At 39.7% G+C, this 26,864-nt stretch overlaps 1 protein-coding gene across 1 annotated transcript in view; it reads right to left on the bottom strand.

The window, feature by feature from the left end:
- The window catches only part of LOC128743217 (protein-L-histidine N-pros-methyltransferase), an 86,719-nt gene that overhangs the window by 37,189 nt on the left and 22,666 nt on the right, over positions 1-26,864 (bottom strand). The window contains exon 4 of the mRNA XM_053839750.1: positions 1,410-1,561. Within this exon, the coding sequence (XP_053695725.1) occupies positions 1,410-1,561 (152 nt within the window). The remainder of the gene's footprint in view (positions 1-1,409; positions 1,562-26,864) is intronic.

Genomic DNA, 26,864 nt, shown 5'->3' with positions numbered 1-26,864 from the left:
AGGTTTTTCGCAAAATGATATTCGGTGAAATGTTATACAATCACGGCGAATATTTAAGTGCTATCCGCTTTATTTTATCTGGCTAAGTAACGAGGGGATTGTTTTCTACTTTACTGTGAGAAAAAATTGAAAATATGTAAATTAAACTACCCATGCTTTCATAGTGACGTAACTGCCAAAATGAATTATCTCTTCAGAAACTTGCTAAACTCGATATTGGGACAGATTCACAATTTATGTACAACACATTTTAATTTGTGGCAATACGAAGTTTGTCGGGTCAGTTAGTAATACATATAGTTTCAATGATCAAAATTATGTAAGGGTTGGAAATTTGTTTGACGTGTTACATCTCTTAGTCTGGTACAATTAATATGTCAAGCGCATGGAAGTAGTTAGCAAGACGTGCAAGTTTCCATGGTCCAACGAATTAAAAGTTCAAAAAAAAAATCGGTGTAAATAATATTATCCTTTCTGGGAGTTAGTAGAATGCATTCAATATTTACCTAACGCTAACCCACTAACGGATAACTCCGTTTGAAGACGACCTTCGATTTCGGAGCTTCAGAGCCGTGTACAAAATTTATTTTGACTTGACAATATGAAAAATGCATTCAGAACAGATTGCATGGCATTTTGATATTAGTTACGTAACATTCTGACCATGCGTTCAAGGGTTAGGAGCTTTTACAAACAAGAATTATGGAAAATTGCAAAAAATATCTGAATTGAAAAACTATCTGAATAGAGCAACATGAAAAACGAAACAAGGAGATTGTACTACTGGCCTTCCTCCAAATAATTATTTGTGCATTAAAATAAAAGCTTAAGCTATTTTTGAGTGTACCTTTTACATTATCTTGATTGCAACGTTTTTACGATGTTTCCCATTAGAGGGTTAAGTTTAAGTTTTGTTTTCAGCAGACAGTCAAATTTCAGTTTGCAAACACCCTGTATACAACTATGGTGAACGAATAGATAAAATCCAACAAAATGATTTGATTGTGCATCCTAATCCAATAAAAATTATCTGAGCATGTTCTAATTTAAAATTACTGTTGAAATATTTGAAATGTTTTGGGAATCTGAATATGGGCACAGGTTGTGCAGTTCTACCAATTGTGATTCATCCAGAATTTTTCACATTTTCCTGGCAACTTAAGGTTAAATAACTCACATTACTATCTTACGAATACAGACACAGAACAGAAGTGGAAGCTAAATCCATAGCTTTTGTCACAGAAAGCATATCAGTAAGTGGGAGGAAGCATTCTGCTCATATTGTTGTTATTTCTAACCATGCGAAAACATTTTGATCATTGTTCGGTGTTCCGCTTCTATTCTGTGATACAGACATGATAGAAAATAAACCGCATTTACATAATTCGTAAAACAGAAAAAAAACTTACAAAATTTGCTTTTGACTCAGTCTTGATCTCATAATCCAACTAGACTCTGTGGCAAACAACTTAGTTATACTTGACGGGAATATATTTCTTATTGCTTTAACAAGTCTGATTGTTACTTCACCATCTCCGGCGCCAATGTCTAAAACATTTATCTGAAAAGAAAAATGTTTATTAATAAGAATTGTTTCCGGTGGAAACTGGGGTAGAGTAGAGTCCGTTGGCTTTGAATCCAATATTAATCGACTGGAATTATAAACCATCTGTAACACCGTGGATGTCTGGCTTGCCAAAATAAAACTACGAATCTAACAAATGTACTTTAAAAAATTTCGCTAATTTTTCGCTCCTGTCCTACCCTAACGATATCTAAGGATACTTAAATATTTTTATACACCTATAAAAAATTTCCCTTAAATCTACATATTCCACGCGATGTGTCCGAAACACATGTAATCGCCCTCCTCGGATTTGAATCAAATTTTGTCAGATCCTTCGATTTTCGTCAAAAGTAAAAATTCCAAAATTGGTACCGGTTGGACTTCTCCTCATTTTATGGGAGCACCTCCTTTTTTAAAGAAAATGCCCGTTTTCATCAAACCCTTTTTTCTGCTTATATCTTCAGAAATATTAAATTAGGAAAAAAAACTATTTTCACATTTTCAATGGAAATTGCCCAAGAAATTCGAAAAAGGTGGAAACATAACTGTCCCATGTTACATTTTGTCATTTTCGACATTTTGTTATCTAACGTCAGCTGAAGAAGAGATGGTCGGGTTTCAAGTTTTCAGACCCATTGGGTTCAGGTTTGAAAGTTTTAGCAGGTTCGAGTTCAGGTCGGGCTCGGGTTTAGCCGGAAAGTTGAAGTTCGGGCTCAGCGAAAAAATAAAGCTGGGTTAGGGTCGGGTTTAAGTTTGAGTAATGAGAAACCGGTCAATCCACATATCTCGTTGGTTTATTTACAATTTGCAATAACGCCTTTTATATTTTGTGCCGAATTTTTGAAAAGGTCACAATTTTCGATATCAGTATAGAGAATTTTCAAAGCTACCTTTCGGCCATTAGATATCGTTATAACTTGATAACATAATGAAACTTCTCTTTTTATATGGTTTCGTAGAAAATTTGGAACGCATTCCTGCCAAAAATTAAATAACGACTCTAGTGTACACTTTAGTTTTTCAGAATTTTCAATTAATTTTTCAATTCAAAAAGAAAGGGAAGGGTGAAAAAAACATAAAATTTCAACTTAACTTCAGAGTTCGAACGTAAAATATAATACGAATACGGCAAGATTTGGATCGAGGTGTGAGTTTTATGAAAATTAAAATAAAATTCGAGTTCAGGGCGGGTTCGGATTCAACGAAAAATAAAAAGTCGGATTCGAATCGAGTGATGTTATGGTTTGATCGAATATAAAAATTCGGGTTTGGGTCGGGTTCAGGTTTGAATGAAAATAAAATTTCGGGTTCGGCCAAACTCGTGTTTTAGTCTTTGACCTTGAAATGCGGTCTGGCATTAATATTATTTTTTTTTGAAACGATGGTTTTACAATTGAAGAAGGAACGGTAGGGGAAAGTAATGAAAATTTTTTGGAAAAGGAGTGGAAAGGAAGGGGGGTAATAGGTAGCTACGCTTAACAAGTTGTCATTGTGACTCCTTTCTTTTGTCCAATGCTGGAAGGTGCATGGGTCGAACCAAGCTATAGTCAGAGATTATAACTGGATTTGAACCCACAACACCTGCCAGGGCGTGTGGCTCGCTGGTACCCGTGTACCTTTGAACCATAGAGGCGCTGGACAAAAGAAGACTGCGCAACCCCCCTTATTAATGTATCACCCTCTGTGGGAGTAAAAGCCACATTCTAGTTGAACTTGAACCGGGACCCGCTGATTATGGCAGATGACAAAATTTCCAGTACACGGAACTGGTTTTTGAATTATTTTTAGACACACAGATTGTGCCTCTTCCTCCGTAAACTGTAGAAACCACCAACCGAAATGTTTTTAATCTAACTTGTTTTTACTTTCAGGACAACGACACTATGCAGGCCCTTACGACTTGCAAGGTACTGCGTGTGACGTTGTTCGTCCGTAAGCGTGTTAGTCCGCGTTTCTCAGCGCGGGTGATCGGAGAAAGGTTCCGTTCCTATGAAATTGACTAAACTCGTGTTTTAGTCTTTGACCTTGAAATGCAGTCAGGCATTAATATTAATATTTTTTTGAAACGATGGTTTTACAACTGATGGAGGGACGGTAGGGGAAAGTAATGAAAATTTTTTGGAATAAGGAGGGGAAATTTGTGGGTTGCCTGACCGCATTTCAAGGTCAAAGACTAAAACACGAGTTTGGTCAATTTCATAGGAACGGAACCTTTCTCCGATCACCCGCGCTGAGAAACGCGGACTAACACGCTTACGGACGAACAACGTCACACGCAGTACTTTGCAAGTCGTAAGGGCCTGCATAGTGTCGTCGTCCTGAAAGTAAAAACAAGTTAGATCAAAAACTTCTCTGTCGGTGGTTTCTACAGTTGATGGAGGAAGAGGCACAATCTGTGTGTCTAAAAATAACCCAAAAACCAGATACGTCGCTACATTAATAAGGGGGGTTGCGCTGTCTTCTTTTGTCCGGCGCCTCTATGGTTCAAAGGTACACGGGTACTAGCGAGCCACACGCCCTGGCAGGTGTTGTGGGTTCAAATCCGGTTATAATCTCTGATTATAGCTTGGTTCGACCCATTCACCTTTTAGCATTGGACAAAAGATAGGAGTCACAACGACAACTTGTTAAGCGTAGCTACCTATTACGCCCCCCCCTTCCCCTGCACTCTTTCCCCTCCTTTCCCAAAAAATTTTCATTACTTTCCCCTACCGTCCCTCCATCAATTGTAAAACCATCGTCTCAAAAAAAATTTCGGTTTGGAAAATATGAAACCCGACCATCTCTACTGAAAAATAATAGAGCCGTCGGAAAGGACTGGCTTCCAACAGAACTCTACAAAAATAGCCAAAAAAGCAAAGCCTTGGGTTTAACCGTCTTTAGACATTACGCTTCTTTATCGACAGACTTCGCAGCCGGCTATTAGAGTACAGGAAAGATACGGGGAAAATGCAACGATCCTACTGACTCTATCTAGCAAGCACCGCCTAGCCGAGATTCGAGCATACGACGACTGGCTTGTAAGACCAGCATAGTACCTCGAAGCCAAGCAGCGCTAGCAACGGCACTTCATCGGATAATTTCAAATATTTTAGAGGAGCAGAAACTAGCGGAGAAGTGGATGGAAGGTGTAGTCTGTCCCATCTACAAAAAGGGTGACCGGGTAGATTGCTGTAATTACCGCGGCATCACGTTGGTCAACACCGCCTACAAGGTGCTCTCCCAGGTTTTGTTGCGTCGTCTATCTCCAATAGCAAAAGAATTCGTAGGGCAGCATCGGGCGGGCTTTATCGGGGCCCATGCTACTACGGATCAAATTTTTATTCTTCGACAAATCCTCCAGAAATCGAGTACGGTTTTCCGGACAAACTGATGTGGCTGATCAAAGCAACCCTGGAGCGAGTGATGTGCTACGTGCGCGTTTCGAGGACACTCGAGTCCTTTCGAATCGTGCAGAGGGTTGCGGGTTGCGGCAAGGGGTTGAACTGTCCAGTATAACGCTATTGAAGGTGTGATCCTGTGAGCAGACATCGACACGAGAGGAACGATCTTCAGCAAGAGTAGCCAACTCCTAGCCTAGTCGATATGTATTTTTAAAATATAATTCGAAAACCAAGTTTATACTACATAAACTCGAAACAATTTGTCCCACTGAAAAAATGGACGTATATTTATCTCACTGCATATATTATTACATATAAAATGTTGTCAAGTCAAGTTGTAAAATTGGTTGAATTTTGTCAACATTTTCACAAAGAGGGAAAATGATAATATCAAAACTAAATAATTTTAGAAAAAACAGTTTTTCAACTTTGAAAGCGATTTGCTCATTTTCGTGTTTTGAAACATGGGACAAACATGACAGAGCGGCAGTCAAGGGAATATTAGGCATGATAACAATACAAGGAAGAATATATTTTAGCGCTTTTTGAAAATATTCTCTTAACTACTGTAACCAAAAACATAAGAAAAACTGCAAAATTGGCAGCACTGTTAAGGAAAACACTTTATTATATACTGTGTGTCAGAGTCTTTAATAATATAGTCGTCAGTCGCGCAGAGAAAGTGGTAACACGGTAACATATAATGATATTGTACGGACAAAACTAACAACCAGGCCAAATGCAGTTATTCAACGTGCCTTCATGAAACCCAAAAGGAAGATTTGTTCAATACACCAATTAGAACAACGTAATAAAAGTAATTAACATACGAGCAATTCCAGTTCAACTAGCAAAACGGTTTGACTCGACTATTTTTGAATGGAAACAAATTTTCCTGATGTGTTGGATACCACGCAAGAATTCATTTTCCACTAAATTTGTTTTGTTTCGTCATTCACGTCTCTCACGCCGAGGACCCGCGTTCAATTCCCAACCCTGCCGAAATCACGAGTGACTTAAGCTGTTAAAGTGACTATAATCAAAACAAAAAAAAACTTCAAAAGGGCGTATTTAGAAATGAGATTACCTTTCTTCAAACCATCATATCTTGAAAACTACTTATTTGATAAAAATGGCGTCAAAGGAAAAGTTGTAGGAAATTAAGTGTATTTTCCGAAAAAAAATACACTGAAAGAAAAAACTTTTCAAAATCATGATAAAAATCATAAAACGTCAATTACCTCAAAACCATCGCCTCTGACCTGCATATTTTTTTAAAGATAGCTTAAATTATACCCTAAAATCTGATGAAGAGCTATCGATGGACAATATTTTGGATTTTTTTTAAATCTTTGAAATTTAATGAGTTTTTCTAATACTAAATTATACAGTTTTTTTTAAACTCAAACCAAATCAAATTCTAAGCATCAATTTGAACAAATTATGCAAAACACGCACCTCGGTAATACGTACAGCCGCACATCGTTTAGCATACGTACTATCGACAAGTACGTACTATCGAATCGAATATTCAGCTTTTTACGAGCCATAATGGCTGGATTGACTAATGTTTTATGGAAGAGTCTAAAATTTGTCAAGTTCGATTAGTTTTCGAGTAACACAAAAATGTCTCTTTTATTTGTATGAGAGTCCTTATCCCACTACCACAGGGGCGAGGAGTCTCAAACCATCATAAAATAAATTCATGCCTCCAAGATCCCCCACATGCCAAATTTGGTTCCATTTGCTTGATTAGTTCTCGAATTATGAAAAAATTTGTATTTCATTCCCCCTCTTAAGAGGGGGAGGGGCCATAATTCACCATAGAAAAAAATTATGCCTTCTAAAAACCCCACATGCCAAATTGGGTGCCATTTGCTTGATTAGTTCTCGAGCTATGAGGAAATTTGTATTTCATTTATATGGGAACCCCGCCTCTTAGGGAGGGAGGGGTCGCTAACTATCATAAGAACCTTCACCGGCCCCAAAAACCCCTACATGCGGATTTTCCCGCCGATCGGTTTACTAGTTTTCGATTCTATAAGGAATATACCGACAGACAGAAATCCATTTTTATAAGTATTTATAGATTATAGATAAATGACCGTAAATCGAACATTGGTACGTGTACACCGAACGAGACACAATACGAAGATGAAACTACGTCAAGTAAGACTTAAGTCATGATGACACACACCAATGGTATTAGTTTGATTGTATTAATTGAGTGGGTCAGAAGGAAAGGGGTGTAAGTGGCAAAAAGTAAGTTAACATCACCTAGAAAATTCATCAGGTTATATAATACAAAAAGTAGTAACGCGCTATGGTTGTGTTAACTTCACTTTATTAATTTCTGTTGAAGTCTTGGGAAAGCATTTTGATTTTCGGAATTTATAAGAAACTATTGCCACAAATTAAAGTGTGTTGTACATAAATCGTGAATCTCGGAAGACCTTTGTCACAATCTCGAGTTTTGCAAATTTCTGAGGAGTTCAAGGATGTTTTAATACACAAATTTTCCTCACAGTAAAGTAGAAAACAACTTCCCCCATTGCTTAGCCTGATAATAAATAAAGCGGATAGGAATTAAATATTCGCCATCATTACGAACCATTTCGCCGAATACCGTTTTGCGGAACACCAATTCTCGGTTAACCATAACTCGGAATACAGAGTTTCGCAGAATACCATTTCGCGAAAAACCTTACACGGGATGTAACTTTTCACGAAACATCTTTTCGTGGAAAGTACCATTTCGTAGGGGTGACCCAACTGAAGGAAAGTAATAGAGGTCAGTAGATCTAGGAAAATAAATAAACGGGGCTGCCCCCCGCAGTGGCCGGCGCACAGTGGGACCATTCTGGAAAAAGGCGGTCAAAAGTTTTTTCTCGCTTTTCCTGACGTTTTCGAGCTTAGGTGTCTTAGGAGAAGTTTCATAAAAAAGTATTCTGCATCTAATGACATTTTCATATAATTATATATTAAGGGGATAACAAATTTGAAAAAAATAATTTTTTATAGAAACTAGATAGCATGGTCATGTGTTCGGCAAAGTTGTAGAACTTTGAATTTCATTAAACTTTGCCGAAGATACTATGTATCTGCATCATATGGTTTGCGAAATATAATTGACTTTCTGTCGTGACCCCCTTAAAATCAGTTTTTTAAACTTCTTGTACACAAAACCTCATCTAACAGGTTCGACATGTTCTACAAACTTTTGGATACTATCAAAATACGTAACTTTCTAGAAGGTATATATATCATATATTGCTTTATTTGCTTTAAAAATGGATTTGAAGCATAAATTTTACCGTTTTTACAACTAATTTTTTCCGTAAATAGGCAGCTACTGGCAGCTAAAGTTAGCATCGCTTGAACCGCCATAGAATGTAGTATAAGTGTGCCAAAAAATTTTGGCCGGGTCTGGCCGGGCATTTTGGTTATTTCAATGATGAATTACATACATATATGCTGGTTTTAGTAAGTTATCAGGGTTTTTTTATTCGTACATGTTCATAATAATTTCACAGGACCTCGTCCACGTCTGTTTCGTTATCTGTTGCAGAATTATTTTCGTTCTGGGATTTTTGTAAAAGTTTGTATGCTGCTGGTAACAACCGCATTGATTTTTTTTACTGTTGGTCTTCTTAAAGTTGAAATCAATGAATCCGTGTTTGTGTGTGTGTGTGCGTGTGTGTGCGAGTGTGTGCGAGTGTGTGCGGATGTGTGTGTGTGTGTGTGTGTGTGTGTATGTGTGTGTGTGTGTATGTGTGTGTGTGTGTATGTGTGTGTGTGTGTATGTGTGTGTGTGTGTATGTGTGTGTGTGTGTGTGTGTGTGTGTGTGTGTGTGTGTGTGTGTGTGTGTGTGTGTGTGTGTGTGTGTGTGTGTGTGTGTGTGTGTGTGTGTGTGTGTGTGTGTGTGTGTGTGTGTGTGTGTGTGTGTGTGTGTGTGTGTGTGTGTGTGTGTGTGTGTGTGTGTGTGTGTGTGTGTGTGTGTGTGTGTGTGTGTGTGTGTGTGTGTGTGTGTGTGTGTGTGTGTGTGTGTGTGTGTGTGTGTGTGTGTGTGTGTGTGTGTGTGTGTGTGTGTGTGTGTGTGTGTGTGTGTGTGTGTGTGTGTGTGTGTGTGTGTGTGTGTGTGTGTGTGTGTGTGTGTGTGTGTGTAACGCTTTCAATCTCACTCACTTTTCTCGGAGATGGCTGGGCCGATTTTAATGTTCTTAGTGTCAAATGAAAGGTCTAGGTGTCCCATAGGTCGCTATTGGATTTCATACTGATCGGACTTTTAGTTCAAAAGTTATGTATAAAAATACGAAAAATATGGGACTTCATTAGCTCATAGGTCCCTTAACCGATTTGAACAAAATTGATTGCATATGAAAGGGGAGCCTTAACTCCCAAATTTCATGACGATTGGGCTTGTAGTTTAAAAGTTACATAAAGAAATGTGAAAAAATAGTATTTAAAACATATTTTTGTAACATATAAGCATTAATTCAATGTAAAACATCACACAATTTATTATTATTTGAAAATTACTGTTGAGATCTATCAAACAAAACCGAGTTATTGAAAATCGGACGGTTCATTCAAAAGTTATTCAAACTTTAACACTTAAGCACCGTATATTAAACCGTTAAAACGTGTAAAAGCAAAATATATAAATCAAATGTTGATTGTATTCAATGTGTGTGATGTATGTGTGTATGTATGTATGTATATATGTATGTATGTATGTATATTTGTATGTACGTATGTATGTACATGTGTGTATGTGATGACAATTTGCAATTTTGGAATTTGCATTGAAATTCAAGAAAAGTAAGAAACATGTCAATTGTCTGAAGTTTTTGAAGTCTCTTAGTGGAATGTGGAATACGAACTTTGAAATTAAAGAAAAGAAAAAACTATTTCCGACTAAATTCCACTATTTAATATTTATTCGCGACAGACACGTATACGCTTCGAAATAAGATACTGATGAAGCCTGCACGTTGTAGGCGAACTACGTATCTGTCGCAAAAAAAATATTAAATACAGTAGCATTTCGAATTTGGCAAGAAATGCGTGTCACCTATGTTGCCAAAATCGAAACCGTGCCAAAATCAAGATCTTTTTTTGATATGACAAAATCTTGAATGAAATTAACTAAATGTTATTAATCAACGATTGCAACCTTTTTATGTCAAAAAATCCGCCAAGAGCTATCCGTGCGGTGCAAGTAAGTTTTTGGCGACCTACGGTAAGACGTAGTCCTACGGCAATAAAAATATTATTGTTCGAAACATTCTATAACCGCAAACTTTTTTTCATGAACACACTTAGGCCAATAATTTTTCGTTATTTAAAGTAATGCGGAAACTGACTGATATTTAAGCATACTTTTGGAAGTAAAATGTTTTGTGTTGCCAAAAACGGATACTTTTGTTGCCAAAAGCAAACCATGCCAAAACCGAACCATGCCAAATTCGAAATCCCACTGTAGTGGGATTCAATCGGAAAGTTTTTTCTTTTCTTTGATTTCAGATTTCAATTGCCATTTTCTTCACTTGCTGTTACTCACAATTGTACAAGAAAGGCAAAAGGCGAAGAAAAGCAGTTAATTTAAGCATATGTAGGTATAGTGGTGTATGGGATTAAAAATACTAGTGAGTTGATTTTTCCAAATAAACTTCAAACGATTTCGGCGCATCAATAGATGCTCTTTCCAATCAATAGATACTAGAGCTTAGAAGTTTTATATGAAAAATAGGAGGACAACATTGTACGGTAGTAATTTTGTACGATTTGTTTTCGTTAGTGACACTTTAAATGACAGAAATCTTATGTTATGTATCAAATTTTAACGAATAAATCGAATTGACAAGCACTGGAAATCATATCGATCATATTTCCCATTCTCAAGCATGTTTATGACGCAGCTTTTGCATTATTCGACCTCATCTTGTTTTCCTGACCCTCTAACGGGATACATTGTAAAAACGATGCGATCAAGCTAATGACTATCTTTTCATAAAAGTACATTCAAGCTTTAGTTTTGATTTTCATGCAAAAACATTATCTGAAGGAGCGCCAGCTAAGAAAAAGTTCAATTTCTCTTTTTCATAACCAATGCTCTATTCAGTTATTTTTTCTAATTCAGATATATGTATTACAAAATTGAAGCCAAGCAAACTAATAGTAAAATTTTGAGATTAATCATTTTGTTGTAGATATCCTTTTTCTTCAAAAGCGAAATATAATAATTTTTCTGAACTCTTGTTTTTCAAAGATACTAACTTTTGAACGCATGGTATTAATATCAAAATATCAAAAAATCTGCTATGAACACATATTTCATATTGTCAATTCAAAACCAGTTTCGTATGTGGCTCTGCAGCCCAAAAGTTGAGGCCGTCTGTAGACCTGTTAGAGGGTTAATTTCTAATTTTCTATATATATTCATTCAAGTCTGCAAACATTATCTTTGGTATTTACATAAATCTAAAAAATCTATAAATTTCTATAAATCACGTAAATACTATAAAACTAAATAAGGTGTTCATCAAGTAACATAAATGACACTTACAAGTATTTACGCACCCAAGGAAAGATTATTGTACGCAATACGTTGTGAATTTTACTGGCAAATAAGGATTTTGAGGAATACAGAACGGATATTTAAAAATATAGTCAAGTTAATTATAGATGTTCCTGAGAAATTAAATAATGATTATTGCGGCAGTAGAAAGGCTAGGTCACGCCGCTAGGTGGATTAATTCGGGTTTTTTATAATGTAATAAAAATTCTAGGTTTTGTCTTTTCTGCCGCAAAATCGGATACAGGAGGCGTACGATGCGATCCCGAGCAAAGTTTGATCACAAAGCGATATCTACAAGATAACTTGTTTTGTTAACGGATAACTCAATATGTTATATTGATGTTATTTAATGAATATTTCTATATAACATGATATGGTACACGGATATCAAGATTGGTTATCCGTAATAATCCCTCTAAACAAGTTAAAATACTATCAAATCATTTTGCAATTTCAATAAAAAGAAGTAATATATTAACCCTCTGATGTCCACCGTCACCTTTTGGCGTTGTCAATTAGTTTGGCAGATTGTTTCAGCTCAAAGTTATTATGCGAGATCAAATAAGAAATGTTTACACGCGTGTGATTCATATACAAAATATTTACTTTCATGAATTTGTTGCATAACAGAATAAAACGAAAAATTCCTTTGAGATTCTACTAAGATGCTCGCCATTAAATAATTGTCAAAGCTATCTTTTTTTTCTTAATTTTCTTTATAATTTATTACTAATTAAACTTGCTCGAATGAAAATGTGTTCGCTTTTTTATTAATATTTATATTGAAACTTTCCTATTCTGGTTTTTGTGTATTACTCAAGTCTTTTTTCCCATGAGGGATACAACGGCGCGTAAAACCGTTTAAAAAATCATGGTAATTCGAAAAATTCTGTAAAAAAACTATGTTACTTCAAAAATCACCTAGAAAGCTATTTAAAATCTAAAAGTCGTCGAAAAACCGCTCGAATTTAAAAATTGGTGAAAAAACCGCAGTAATCGCAGAGATAGCGTTTATTTTCTTACAGTTTCATGATTGATTGTACAAGTTACATTCTTTTAAGTACTTTATCACTTTTTCTTCACTATAACTTTCGTTTCGGAGTCTTTGTAGTGTTACTTCGTCAATATTACATTTTCGTTTGGCGTCTATATATTTTCTGCAGTCGAGGAGAAGGTGTCGTACGTTAATTATGGTTTCGCAATAATCGCATAATGGTGGTGAGTCTTTGTTAAGTAAAAAGCTATGTGTTAGTCTCGTATGCCCAATTTCCAGTCCGGTTAGAATACGTTGATCGCAGGCGTAGCTGCAGTCTACCCATTTTTTAGTTTCAAATTTCACTTCTCGCAGTTTTACGTCTTGCATTGAAAACCACTAGTTGTCCCAATGTTGTTCGATCTTACGTTTCATTTCTTTCATAGCGACTTCTGCCGGAATTGCTGTTGAAATGGGTGTATAGTGGACCCCCGTTCGTTTGAACGATTCCTCATGCAAACTAACGAGGTTAGTTTTTAATTTGAACAACTGGCAACCCTAAACATACCGGAACTTGTGTGAACTGGTCGCCCTACTCTTTGTTATTGTTTTGATGGTTTGATTCAGTTGGAAGTTGGAAGTAGCGAATATTTCATTCTCCGATTGGATTTCTATCATAATCGTTGGGAAAACGCAATGTGAAACAGATTAAACACGCTAGATCGGTTACAAACAAATCGCGTTTATGCGCATTGTCTGCATAAGCAAATGATGTCATGTTGTGAATTACATTTGAACCATTTTTAATTTGCACGTCGTGCAAACCAACGGGGGCACATTAAAAAGTGTTCAGATTAAAAACGGTCAAACGAACGGGGGTCCACGGTATTGTTTCTAGCGTTAGCGGATAATTGATTACAGCACTCGTTCGCTAATTGCACGAATGAGGTGATCCAACTAGCGAATTTCGTTTTGTAATTGCACGATGGCTGCCAATATTTATTGTAAAACGTGATACGTTTTCACCGTAAAGAATTCTTCACATGCACTCACACGTACGCTAGATTGTGAAAAAGACAGTTAAATCTTTAAAAACGAACCAAAAGCTTAAGGAATACGTGTCCAATTCATTCCAAAGTTTAGCAGAATTTGAATTAATTTGCTTTTAATATATCTACGTAATGCAGAAGAGAGCTTTTGTTCGGCATCGCTGCATTTTTGTTTATAGCAACCACCTAGGAAACCACGTGCCGTTTGACAGATAACTGTTTTTTAGTTGCACTATCGTGCAACTAGCGAACGTGCAATAAAAAGACGGTGCGACTAGAGGACGTGCAATTAGCGCACGAGTGCTGTTGCTGCTTCATAACCTTGACAGCATGACCGGGAATCCAGCAGAGTTCTGTCAGTCTGTTTTGTAGTAAAGTTTCTATTCTTTGAGTCCAGTTTACTAATAATGAGCTTCGAATTAGAATGAAAATTGAAACTAAACTCGAAAAAACACCACGATTGTACAATATTCGTCGACATACTCAAAGCTTGCTTCTATTTATAGCAGACTTGAATCTACGGTTGACACTTTGACAGCGAAGCCATTTACTGCGACGCAGGGGGAAGAGGGAGAGAATAAACAAGACAGAAAACTCTTGAACAATTTCACACTTATATATGGGCAGCACTGCGAGTGTAAAAGAGATCGTGCAGTGCCATAACGTCACTGCCATATTAGCGAATTGGCCAAAGCACATACGCTTTTAACCCAGTCACACACAAGAGTAGTTGTGGTGCACAGGTAAGGTAGTTGCATAGGGTGCTCTAAGGCGTGAGTTCAATCCTGGCCGGTAGAATAAGTATAAACGCATGGGGAGGTTTTTTCGAGGCACCCATTGTAACTCCCAACAATTATTTTTAGTTTTTTGGCAGTTAGCCGAGACAAAATGTCGATATAGTAGACTATGGTAAAGAAGTTTTTTTTGTTATTTAGGTAACATCATGATAACAACACATGTTCTCAATAGTGAAGAAATTCGATAACAAAATTTGGACTTCATTTGCTATCACCGATAACTGAGTATAGTATAAACTTGATACCATGCCGAACGATTTTTGTTATCATTTTTGTTATGTTGTCACTTAATTCATACAAGTTTTTACTAAATCCTGTTATCAAAACTTGATCACAGGATAACAAATTTTGCTATTTTTATGTTATGGAACTTTGCTCGGGTTCCCATCACCTGTCAATGACCAGGATCATCACAGAGCTGCGGGTGGAGCAAAAGGCGATAGAGGAGAACATCCTTAGAATTCTTCAGGAGGATGTTTTGAATTCGCGCTGAGAAATAGACGAAAATATCTACTCGAAATGTGTTATTGCACACAAAATGAGCAGCAAAAGTTTTGTTGACGCAGTTGCGCTTTTATTTAGCGCTAAACAAAGGCGTTCGTGAAGCATGTTTTGTTTGTTTAATAGTAGTAGTTTGTTTGATTAAAGTGATTTGCTAACTACTTGCCAATTCATGGTTTTTATTGAGTAGTTATTTAGGCATTCCGAAAAATGTCGGCCTTTCGTGATTCGGCCATTCGTGTATCGGCCATTCGTGATTCGGCCTTTCGTGATTCGGCCTTCTGTGACTGTTATTGAAACTCGGTCATTTGAATTTCGGCCATTCGTGATTTGGCCATTTGTGTTTCGGCCATTCGGTACCAGCCCGACTGCTCGATTGCTCAACTGGTTGACTAGACTGCTCGACTAGATTGCTCGATTGGATTGCTCGACTAGACTGCTTAACTGAACTGCTCGATTTAACACTAGATATACCAGACCAGTCATTTTGACTGGTCGTGCAATTTCAATTTGAAATTTCTACAACATATAACATTTGCTTTTAGAAACGATGTTATGACTTTTGTAACTATAAGTAGAGAATACATTTAATGAACTTAATGTTACTTTATATATATTAGTAACAAATATAATTTTTGCTTTTGCCATTTATACCAGTGATTGGTGCAAGATTCTATGAAGAAATGTAGCATTTTGGGAGAACAGTGAGCCCGAATCATGAATTTATTCAGTGAAGTGCCGTTCCTAATGGTTCTTGGCCATTTTTGTAGAGTTTTGTCGAGAGTCTGTCCTTTTCGGCGGTTCTATTCTTCAGCTGACCGATTTCTTGCCGGATCTCTTTGAGATCGGAAGTCGAAACGCCTATACACTCATCTACGTTGACTTTTGCTCCATTTCCCTTTGCTATATCGCAATTGAGATCCCTGTCAAAGAACTGCCTCCACTTACCAACCACCTCGCGTTCGTTTGTGACCAGGTTTCCCTACTCGTTCCTACTCATGTCAGGCCTCGGTGTGTATCCTTTACGAGATCGGTTCACCTTCTCATAGAACTTGCGCATCTCACTAGCCTAAAATAGTGATGCTAGCTCTCCTTCTGGCGTTTTTCGGCCTCATTTATTGCCGAACGTATCCTGCTCCATTTATCTTCGAGGGTCGAAGCACCTGGCCACAAAGGATGGCGCGTAGTACGCGCGTAGTTCTTAGCACCTTGCAAATTTTCTAATTACCGAATGTTTAACCGAGGAGGGTGGCTTTGTCGCAAGGTATATACCGTCGATAATTTTGAGCGCACGTGTACTGCTACTAGGTAATGATCTGAGTCGATATAGCCGTACCCCGTAGGGAGCGTACGATGCTGATGTTCGAGAAAACCAGCCCTTCGATGAGAATATAGTCGATTAGGTTCAATGTTAGTTGGTCAATTGATCTCCTGGTGGTTTTGTAGATCTATGCGGGGAAAGAATGTTTTTCTGATCCCCAGGCCTCGGGAAGCTGCAAAGTTGATGCATCGCTGGCCGTTATCACTATAAATTGCTTCCCTGTCGATCTGAGCGTTCATGTCCCCAATGACGATGATATCCCGTGGCGAGCAGCTATCGTATGTTGCCTCCAGCTGGACATGGAATGCTTTATTCTCGTCGTCGGGACTACCTTCGTGTGGCCAGTCCACGTTTATGATGGTGTAGTTATCGAAGCGACCTGTTATCCTCGACACACATATCCTCTCGCGATACTGCATTCTGCCCATCACTACGAAGCCCGTTCCCAGCTCGTTGGTTGCTCCACCGTTCGGCAAAATTGGGCCTTGCCGCCACGGATCCCCCACACCTTCCCGCCTTTGCGACAGATCTCCTATAGTGCCACAATGCCAAACTTCTGCGGTTCTAACTGAACGAACAACATCCTGTCGCCATTCACAAAATTTAGTGATTTACAGTTCTAGGTAAGAAGCATCCAAATCCTTATTTCATCGCCTTTGTCCATGCTAAATTTTTCGAGTAGAGTTTTCTTTATTTTTCGTAATATTTTAGATATAAAAAGCTTGCTTCACTAGGGCTATGACTCGGTAGCAAGGTAGCCCTCATGATGGGGCTGCCATCGTTTAGTGCCGAGACAATACAGTGCCTCCTTGCCTGTCGGTATACGACCTTAGTTTGCACCAGGGTTGGTTACCACATCTCCGCTAAGGTTGCTCGTATTCCAGGTGATAGGGTAATCAACCTATTTTGGACCCCATCTGTAGCTGTACATAATTTGGACACTTACAGCAAAATCAAACGAAAGTGTCCAAATTATGTACAGCTGCAGATGGGGTCCAAAACAGGTTGTTTACCCTACCACGAGGAGGTGGAGATAGAAGTTGCTGGATAAGAGGCTAAGGACCACTATGGGGTCTGTGTTGCACATTATTCAGCCGTTCACCAACCGTTTCTTATCCACCAGTCATTTTGACTGGTTTTGGTATAAATAGGAATATTTAAATTGCTGGTATATCTAGTGTTAATTGCCCGAGTGGACTACTCGACTTAACTACTCGATTCGACTGCTTGACACATTTGCTTGACTTACTACTCGACCCGACTGCTCGACTTAACTGCACGATTGAACTGCTCGACTGGACTGTTCGATTCGACTGCTCGACTGGACAGCATGACTTATCTGCTCAACTAGACTGCCCGACTCAACTGTTCGATTCGACGCTCGACTCAACTGCTCAATTCAACTGCTTAATTCCACTGCTCGACTGGACTACTCGACTCAACTCCTCGACTCGACTGCTCAAATGAACTGCTTGACTCAACTACTTGATTGGACTATTCGAATCGGCTGCTCGACTCAACTGCTCAATCCGATTGCACGATTCAACTGCTCGACTAGACTACACGATTTGATTGCTCGACTCAACTGACAGCTTGATTCAACAGCTCGACTAGACTGCTCGACTTAGCCACTCAACCCGACTGCTCGACTCAACTGCTTGACTTAACTGTTTGATTCGACAGCTCGACTTAACTGCTCGACTGAACTACTCAACTGAACTGCTCGACTCAACTGTTCAACTTAACTGTTCGACTAGACTGCTCAACTCAACTGCTCGACTAGACTACTCGATTTAACTGAGTGAATAGACTACTTGGTTCAACTGCTCGACTGGACTACTCGACTAAACTGCTCGATTAAACTGCTCGATTCGACTGTTCGGTTCAACTGCCAAACTCGACTGCTCGACTCAACTGCGCAGCTGGACTGCTTGACTGAACAGCTTGATTTAACTGCTCGACTAGACTGCTCGACTTAACTGTTCGACTTGGCCGTTCGACTCGACTGTTCGACCCAACTGATTGACTCGATTGCTTGATTCGACTGCTCGACTCGACTGCTCGACTCAGCTGCTCAACTGGACTACTCGACTCAAATGCTCAAATAAACCGTTTGACTGGACTACTCGACTCAACTGCTCGACTGGACTACTCGACTTAACTGCTCGATTAGACTGCTCGACTGGACTGCTCGATTTAACTGCACGACTTGACTGCTCAACTCGACCACTCGATTCAACTGCTCGAGACTGCTCGACCGGACTGCTTGACTGAACAGCTTGATTTAACTGCTCGACTAGACTGCTCGATTTGACTGCTCGACTTGACTGTTTGACTCGACTGCTCGACTCACCTGCTTGACTCGATTGCTTGCCGCGATATCATATGGTCGGTGTTAAATCAAACCGGACCAAGTCGCAAAATTTTAAAAGATGAGTTAATGATAGCAAACGATCAAGAATTTTCTAAGCAACATTTTACTCTAATCAGACTACATAAATGTTGCAAACAGCCAGAAGTTTCTATTCAGTTTAATAAAATCCAATACGTCCATAAAAACTGTTTGTTTCAGTTTCCGGTTATGATTTTTATGTACAACATCTTAGAGCTATAGTATGCAATATAAGAACTCAAAGAACTAATACAAAGATTAAACATCTTCGCAAACACTGGCCAATGGAATGTATCCGCAGTTTTCGAAATTCTGAACAGACATTTATATTTTTCGGATCGTAAGATTCGGGCTCAACTAGTTGAGAATAAACTGCGATTTTATAAAGAAACGAAAGTATTTTTCAAGGACTTTTGAAAGGAATTCAACCTGTACAGAAAGGAATTCGCCTGTACAGAATCTGTATGCATAGAATATAGATTTTCGCCAAATTACACAGATTAAACAGATTTTTGAGCTTTTACATGAGAGTGAAAGAGACGGAAATAGTCAGCAAAATGACTCTCTATCTCTTTCACTCTCATTGTTTTGCATTGGACAGATTTTTGCACAGATATTTTTCCTCGCCGTACAGATTGTCAGATTTTTCCAACAAAAAACACAGAATTATATGTGGCATCCCTAATGGCGTGAAGTATCAAGAAGTCTACTTGTATTTTATCTAGGTCCTATCTCATTGCGGTGTCGAAGGCAACGAAATAGGGGACATTGCGGCAAAATTTGGTACTACCTGCGATAATAAATTTGAACGAGGTATTCAACGCAGTGAATACTATCCTAATATCAGTACTATGGCAGAGGAAACATGGCAGTTTAGGCAAGCCATCTGTTTCGCATAAACGTCGTGAAGTCTAACTTGTGTTCCTGTCAGCAGGGCTATCAAGACATAGTTCATATTATTTGGTTGGTAAATGGTTTGATAATGCGTAAAACAGACCCCATTGTGGTACCTAGCCTCTTATCTAGCAACTCCTACCCCTAACTCCACGTGGTACCAGCCGGAATACGAGCAACTTTAGCGGAGATCGGGTAACCAACCCCGGTGGAAACTAAGGTCGTATACCAACAGGGGAGGAGGCACAGGGTTGTCTCGACACTGAAAGATGGCAGCCCCATCCCGAGAATCGATAGCGTAAGCCCTAGTACGGCTACCTATCTAAACCATAAAAAACTAACAAGAATCAAGAAATATCTTCTCGGAATATTCGGCATGGACCAAGGCGACGAAATAAGGACATGGAATAGAGACTTGGTACCTGGAACTGCAGATCGCTAAACTTCGTTGGTGGCGACAGGGTGCTGCTCGATCAGCTAGAACCTCGAAAGTTTGGCATCGTGGCACTGCAGGAGATCTGTCGCAAAGGTGAGAAGGTGTGGAGGATCCGTGGCGGCAAAGCCCAATTTTTCCAGAGCGGTGGAGCGACCAACGAGCTGGGAAAGGGCTTCATAGTGTTGGGCAAGATGCAGGATCGCGTAATGGACTGAAAAGCGATCAACGAGAGGATGTGCGTGTTGAGGATAAAAGGCCGTTTCTTCAACTACACCATCATAAACGTGCATTGTCCACACGAAGGTAGACCCGACGACGAGAAGGAAGGGTTCTATGCGCAGCTGGAGGCAACGTACGACAGCTGTTCACCACGGGACATCAAGATCGTCATCGGGGATATGAACGCCCAAATTGGCAGGGAAGCAATGTATAGACCGGTGATCGGGCCCCATATCCTGCACACCGACACGAACAATAACGGCCAACGATGCATCAACTTTGCGGCTTCCCGAGGCTTGGTGATCAAAAGCACATTTTTTCCCCACAAAGATATCCACGAGGCCACCTGGAGATCACCTGACCAACGAACCTCGAACCAAATTGACCATATTCTCATCGAGGGCCGGATTTTCTCGAACATCACCAACGTACGCTCCCTACGGAGTGCGGATATTGACTCGGACCACTACCTTGTAGCAGTACAATCGCGGTGCTAGATGTGGAAACCTCGAGTGCACGAAACGATTGGTTTGACGGGGAATGCCAAGAAGCGACAGAGAGGAAAAAAAGAGCTTGGGAAAACTATCTGAGCATATCCACGAGAGAGAATTTGGCCAAGTATCAACGAGCGAGGAATGAGTTGACCACGATCCTGAGAAGGAAAAAGCGCCAGAAGGAGGACAGAGATCGTGAGGATCTTGAACAACTATTCCGGGCTAATGATACCCGCAAGTTTTACGAGAAGGTGAACCAAACTCGCAAGGTCCATTACGCTGGTCAACTCCGCCTACCAGGTGCTCTCCCAGATTTTGTTGCGTCGTTTATCCCCAATATCTCTTGCTTCGTAGGGCAGTATCAGGCGGGCTACTACGGATCAAATTTTTACTCTCCGACAAATCCTCCAGAAATGTCGAGAGTACAACGTGCCCACGCATCATATTTTCGTGGATTTCAGAGCAGCTCACGATGCCGTTGAACGCGAACAACTATGGCAGATAATGCACGACAACGGGTTTCCGGACAAACTGACGCGGCTGATCAAACTCTGGTTTGATTGAAGCTACTCTGGAACGAGTGATGTGCTACGTGCGCGTTTCGGGGACACTCTCAAGTCCTTTCGAATCGCGCAGAGGGTTACGGCAAGGAGATGGACTGTCCTGTATGTTATTCAATATCGCTATTGAAGGTGTGATCCGGCGAGCGGGCATCGAAACGAGAGGAACGATCTTCAGCAAGAGTAGCCAACTCCTAGCCTTTGCAGACGACCTCGACATCATTACCAGAAACCGTGGGACGGCGGAGGCAATCTACGCCAGACTTAAAACGGAGGCTAGGAGGATAGGGTTACAAATTAATGCGTCGAAAACCAAATATATGGTAGGAAGAGGCTCCCAAGAAAGTAACGTTAGCCTCCCACGGACAGTGACTATTGACGGCGATGAACTGGAAGTGGTTGATGAGTTCGTATATTTGGGATCTCTAGTCACCGCTGACAATAATACGAGTAAGGAGATCCAACGACGCATTCAAGCTGGAAATCGAGCCTATTTTTCCCTCCGCAAGACGCTTCGATCCACGAGCATACGCCGCCGCACAAAGCTGACGATGTACAAAACGCTAATAAGACCGGTAGTCCTCTACGGAGTTGAGACAGTAACTTTGCTTACGGAAGACATACGTGCACTTGCCGTCTTTTAACGAAAGGTGTTGCGGACTATTTTTGGCGGAGTACAAACGGAAAGCGGAGAGTGGCGGAGGCGTATGAATCACGAGCTACAGGCGCTGCTTGGAGAGATTCCCATCGTACACCTGGCGAAAGTTGGGAGACTACGGTGGGCCGGCCACGTCGCAAGGATGCCGGACGACTGTGTAGTGAAATCCGTTCTCTTCAAGAACCCCACCGGCACCAGGAATAGAGGGGCTCAACGTGCTAGATGGCTCGACCAGGTTGAAGCTGACTTGCGTGTGTCGAGACGCGCAACGAATTGGCGACGAGCAGTTTAGGACCGAGTACAATGGAGAGGAATTCTTGATACGGCAAGAGCCACCTCGGCTCTCGGCTGAATAAGTAAGTAAGTCATATTATTTGGTCATGCAGCATCCATTGTTCACATCGATCCAACCTAATTGCGCAAATTAGAGCGGCTGGGCAAAATAGTAATATGCCAGTTAAGGATATTGTTGCCAGCAAAGTAATTATTGACAATCGGCCCGCTGGTGTCAAATGGAACAATGGAACAAGCGAACTTGACAGATTTCCGCATTTTCTGCAATGTAATTTAATGGACTAAATGATAAAATTACGAATTGTGACTTGGTGGGGAAGACCTTTTACAAGGAGGGGTCATAGTAAAAATAAATCGGAAAAATCGTATTTTGACGTAGGACTAGGTCTTTGTTTACAATACTGGGACTGAGTAGCACTTTGTGAAAACGAAAATAGAAGTGTAACGTTTGAATGAAAGGTTTCAAATGCTAATAACTACTAAACTACTGAACGAAACTGAACAATGCATATGTCCTTGGATAGATAAAATGACTAGTAATTTTATAGGGGGTAAGAGAGCAATTTTAGGGAGGGCGTAAGAGGGGGGGGGGCTCCCATACAAATAAAACATAAATTTCCTCAAAACTCGAGAACTAATCAAGCAAATGGACCAAATTTGGCATGTGGGGGTTTCAGAAGGCAGGATTTTTTCCTACGGTGTACTGAGACCTCTTGCCCTTTTAAGAGGGGGGACTCCCATACAAATGAAATACAAATTTCCTTAAAACTCTAGAACTAATCAAGCAAATGGAACCAAATTTGGTACGTGGGTGTTTCAGAAGACAAGAATTTTTTCTATGGTAAATTGAGACCCCTCCCCTGTTTAGGAGGGGAGGCTCCCATACAAATAATCGACAAATTTCCTCATAACTCGAGTACTAATCAAGCAAATGGAACCAAATTTTGCATGTGGGGGTTTTAGGAGGCAGGAATTTTTTCTACGGTATAATGAGACCCATCCGTCTTTTAACAGGGTGGGGGGATTTTTTTCTATGGTGAATTAGAATCTTTGCTTTCTTTAAGAAGGGGGGATCCCATACAAATTAAATACAAATTTCTTCATACCTCGAGAACTAATCAAGCAAATGGAACCAGGTTTGGCTTGTGGGGGTTTTTGGAAGCATGAATTTATTTTTAATTTATTTATTTTATGATGGTTTGAGACCCCTCACCCCTGTGGTAGGAGAATAAGGACTCTCAAACAAATAAAACAGAAATTGGTCCTTCATTACCCTTTCAACCTTTATGATGCCCCAATAAGTGCTTTTCAAAATAAATCTCTATGTCTCAAAAGTTGCAGGCGTTGTACTTATGAATCCCCGTCCACGTTAAACATTCACTTAAACAATGGCAGACACAGATTCTTATAAACATACATATGCCAGAAATGCAGTTTACATTAGTCTTTGATGTAATGATCTGATATAGTCCTACGTCACCCTTTCGTACAACCCTTAGAGCTGTATACCTTGTAGTTTTTTCAGTTTTGTGACGTTTACATCACGAAATCCTTACCACCACCGAAATCCTTACTACCGCCGAAACCCTTAGAACGATGCTTTCTTCTACAAAAATATACGCGAACATGAAATCTTCAAAGTTACATGTGGCTTTTTACAGGATTTGCGCCACCTAGCGTTTAACTGAAGAAATCGATCTTTTTTGGACGCAAATTTTTTGAGTTCCACTAGCGTAAATTGTTCTTGTTCTCGCTAAAGTTGATTATATAGACAAGGTGAACATAGTCGGATGGTAGATAAAACCTTGGTAAATGGTTCAGAATTCATCCAGCAGGTGGTGTACGTATACTGTTTTATAATATTGCAGTTAAACAAGTAGATTACATGCAAGTTTTTTGTCTTCGGCAAGATTGGTCAGGCCATTCTATGATAGACAGTTTAGCACAGATTTAATCACCAGGTGACGCTAGTGTGCTTTTTGTTTTGATTTATTTATTGTGTAAGAAAATCCCTCCCTTGGGTAGGTGGTTCGTCGAGTCCTTCAACAGCCGTTTAGTTCTTAGTCCGTGTGTAGAATGTTATCTAGCTTAATTTAATTTAGTTCCTGTGTAGTATGCTAGTATTGCATAATTTAGCTCTAGGTGTAGTATGTGTCGTGGAACTGAACGAATTCGATTTAAAATCAGATCCGTTCACGGGTTGAAGGCACCAGGAGCAGCAGCAGCAGTCGATCTGGTTTCCCCCAACACCTACACTAGCTTACAAGTAGCAGCGGCAGTGCCAGTGACTATAAAATGGTACACTTCGCTCGCCGCCTGCTCATTTATCGCACGATCGCACTGATGGACGGTCAGTATTTATCATCGACGGCTATTGGTGGCGAAACCAACGGCATTTGGCGGCAACACCGACCGCAATTGGAGGTAAAAACGATGGCATTTTGGCGGCAACACCGGCAATTGGATGCAAATCCAAGGACTTTTGCGGCAATTCGAGGCATACCCGATGGCATTTTGGCGACAGTTTCAATGGCAATTATCGCAAACAAACACTGAAGGAAAATGGAAACGGATCGACTGACGGGCAGCAAATTCAGCAGCAGGCCATTGTGGTCTTAAACAGTTCTTATAAGAACTATAGTCATTGAAGAATGGAAAGATTTTTCTACACTTTCTAAATGATTAACGTTCCATTCGGATAATTATTTGAGCAGCAGCAGCAGCCGATCTGGTTTCTCCCACACCTACACTAGCTTACAAGTAGCAACGGCAGTGCCAGTGACTATATAATAGCACACTAGGTTCGCCGTCTGCTCATTTATCGCACGATCGCACTGACGGACGGTCAGTATTTTGATCAAACTAATCCATTTCTACTTTACAGTGAGTTGGTATTTCCTATCACTCCTGTATTAGCGGGCAACCATCATCCTAGAGTCTAAAGGACCGAATAGCGACATCCATCTATATATTGGCAACAGTAATTATAGTATTATGAGCTATCAGCTCAAACATAGTTCTTTTCAGGGCCAGCAAACATCTTCAAACGGTTTTTTCAAAACCACCATTGATTCAATGAAGAATTAAATCAGAATATTTGGCTCTTCTTTTACAAATAAACACTCGAACAATGATACTCACAGATACACAAATATGAATATGCCATAAATGCAGTTTGCATTAGTTTTTTATCTAATGATCAGACGTAAAGTTATACTTCATCGATTAAAACATGTTATCAATGTAATGAGTATTATATGATACAGCCCTACGTCACCCTTTCGTACAACCCTTAGGGCTGTATACCTTGTAGTTTTTTCACTATGTGGTTAACTAGTTATAAACTAATTACATAATTAAACAATCTATCCTTAGTTTAGGTCAAGGTCAACGGAACCAGTGAGCAACTTAAAAATACCATTGAAGTCTAAAATAAAAGTGATGGAGTACCCTGGGCTTGGCGGTCAGCCTTTGGGGGCATACGGATGGGAGTGGGAGCTAAAAAGAGTCAGAGTCACCCTACCTCTTATTTAGTCTCTTATGTGGGCGGAGTTCTTAAGATTCTATAATCTTGGGTTCTAGCTTTGAAGAACTCTGTCTCGCATGCCAACCAGACCACCTTTTTCTTACCACTGACTAAAAATCCCATTTCTTCTTATTTTCTCTTCTCAACCTCGTCTTCCACAATGCATTAATGTGTGTGAGAGACCATCACGCCATCACACACGCCATCCAATGCCTTGCACGCCAGGGAAAGAAACTAAGACCACCACCCAAACAGGGATAGTTGCAGCAGAAAGGCTTAGGACACTACCTACACTGGATCAAGGTGTTACTAGAGGATCTGACTTCGCTCGAGAAACCCCCACTAAAACAAGGCAAATATGGGTACACTTGATGAAGACAAGGCAATGGCGGCTCTAACAGGAATGGGAATTCCTGTTGAATTGAGGCAAAATTCATCATAAAAGGGTAAGAGAAACGGAGTATGAGCATCCGAACAACAGGTATGAAAAACGTATATCTTTATCTCTTTGCTTCAAACGTCTACCATTTTAACCATTGATAACTAGACTGATTTAATTTTTTAATTTTATTTCCTAGTCTTCGATTATATCGTACAGACAGTTCTTAATATAAACTTATTCTATTTTTAAAAATTCTTCTAGATACATTACCGAACCGAACGAATTGACGCTGGATTCATCCGGTTGATTTGAACAGCATAGTAAGGTGCCCACACAAGCACCCCGTATGACGTATGATACATAACTATATGACCAAAACTTGACGCTGTCTGATCTTGGAACCTCCAGAGTCAATTCGCTACTGCGTTTTATTGGCTGTCGTAAGCTATCTCGGCAGGCAGAAATGACTCTTGGAGGCCCCGATATAAGATCACCCCTCGGACCTAGTGTAGAAGTAATGCACTCATCAGCATCCAGCTAGTCAACCCCCCACAGATTACAGATTAAAGATTTATTTACCTATTGTGTATGAAAATATTGTTTCTAAAAGAGGTCGTCGTCTTCGACATTAATTCGCAAAATAAAACTAGTACAATTATTCGCAATACCAATATAGCCAAGTAATGTACCCATTCAGCCAGGATGTATGTTAAAACGATGCGCAAAAATTGAACATAGTAAGTACCGGAAGAAAACGAATACATCACTAGCGTCACCTGGCGACTGAATTGTGTACCAAAATTTTCAGAATAGAGTGGTCTCGACTATTTAAACAAT

This window comes from Sabethes cyaneus, chromosome 3 (genome assembly GCF_943734655.1).
Source record: "Sabethes cyaneus chromosome 3, idSabCyanKW18_F2, whole genome shotgun sequence".
NCBI lineage: Eukaryota > Metazoa > Arthropoda > Insecta > Diptera > Culicidae > Sabethes > Sabethes cyaneus.
This window is presented reverse-complemented; position numbering and strand designations above follow the sequence as displayed.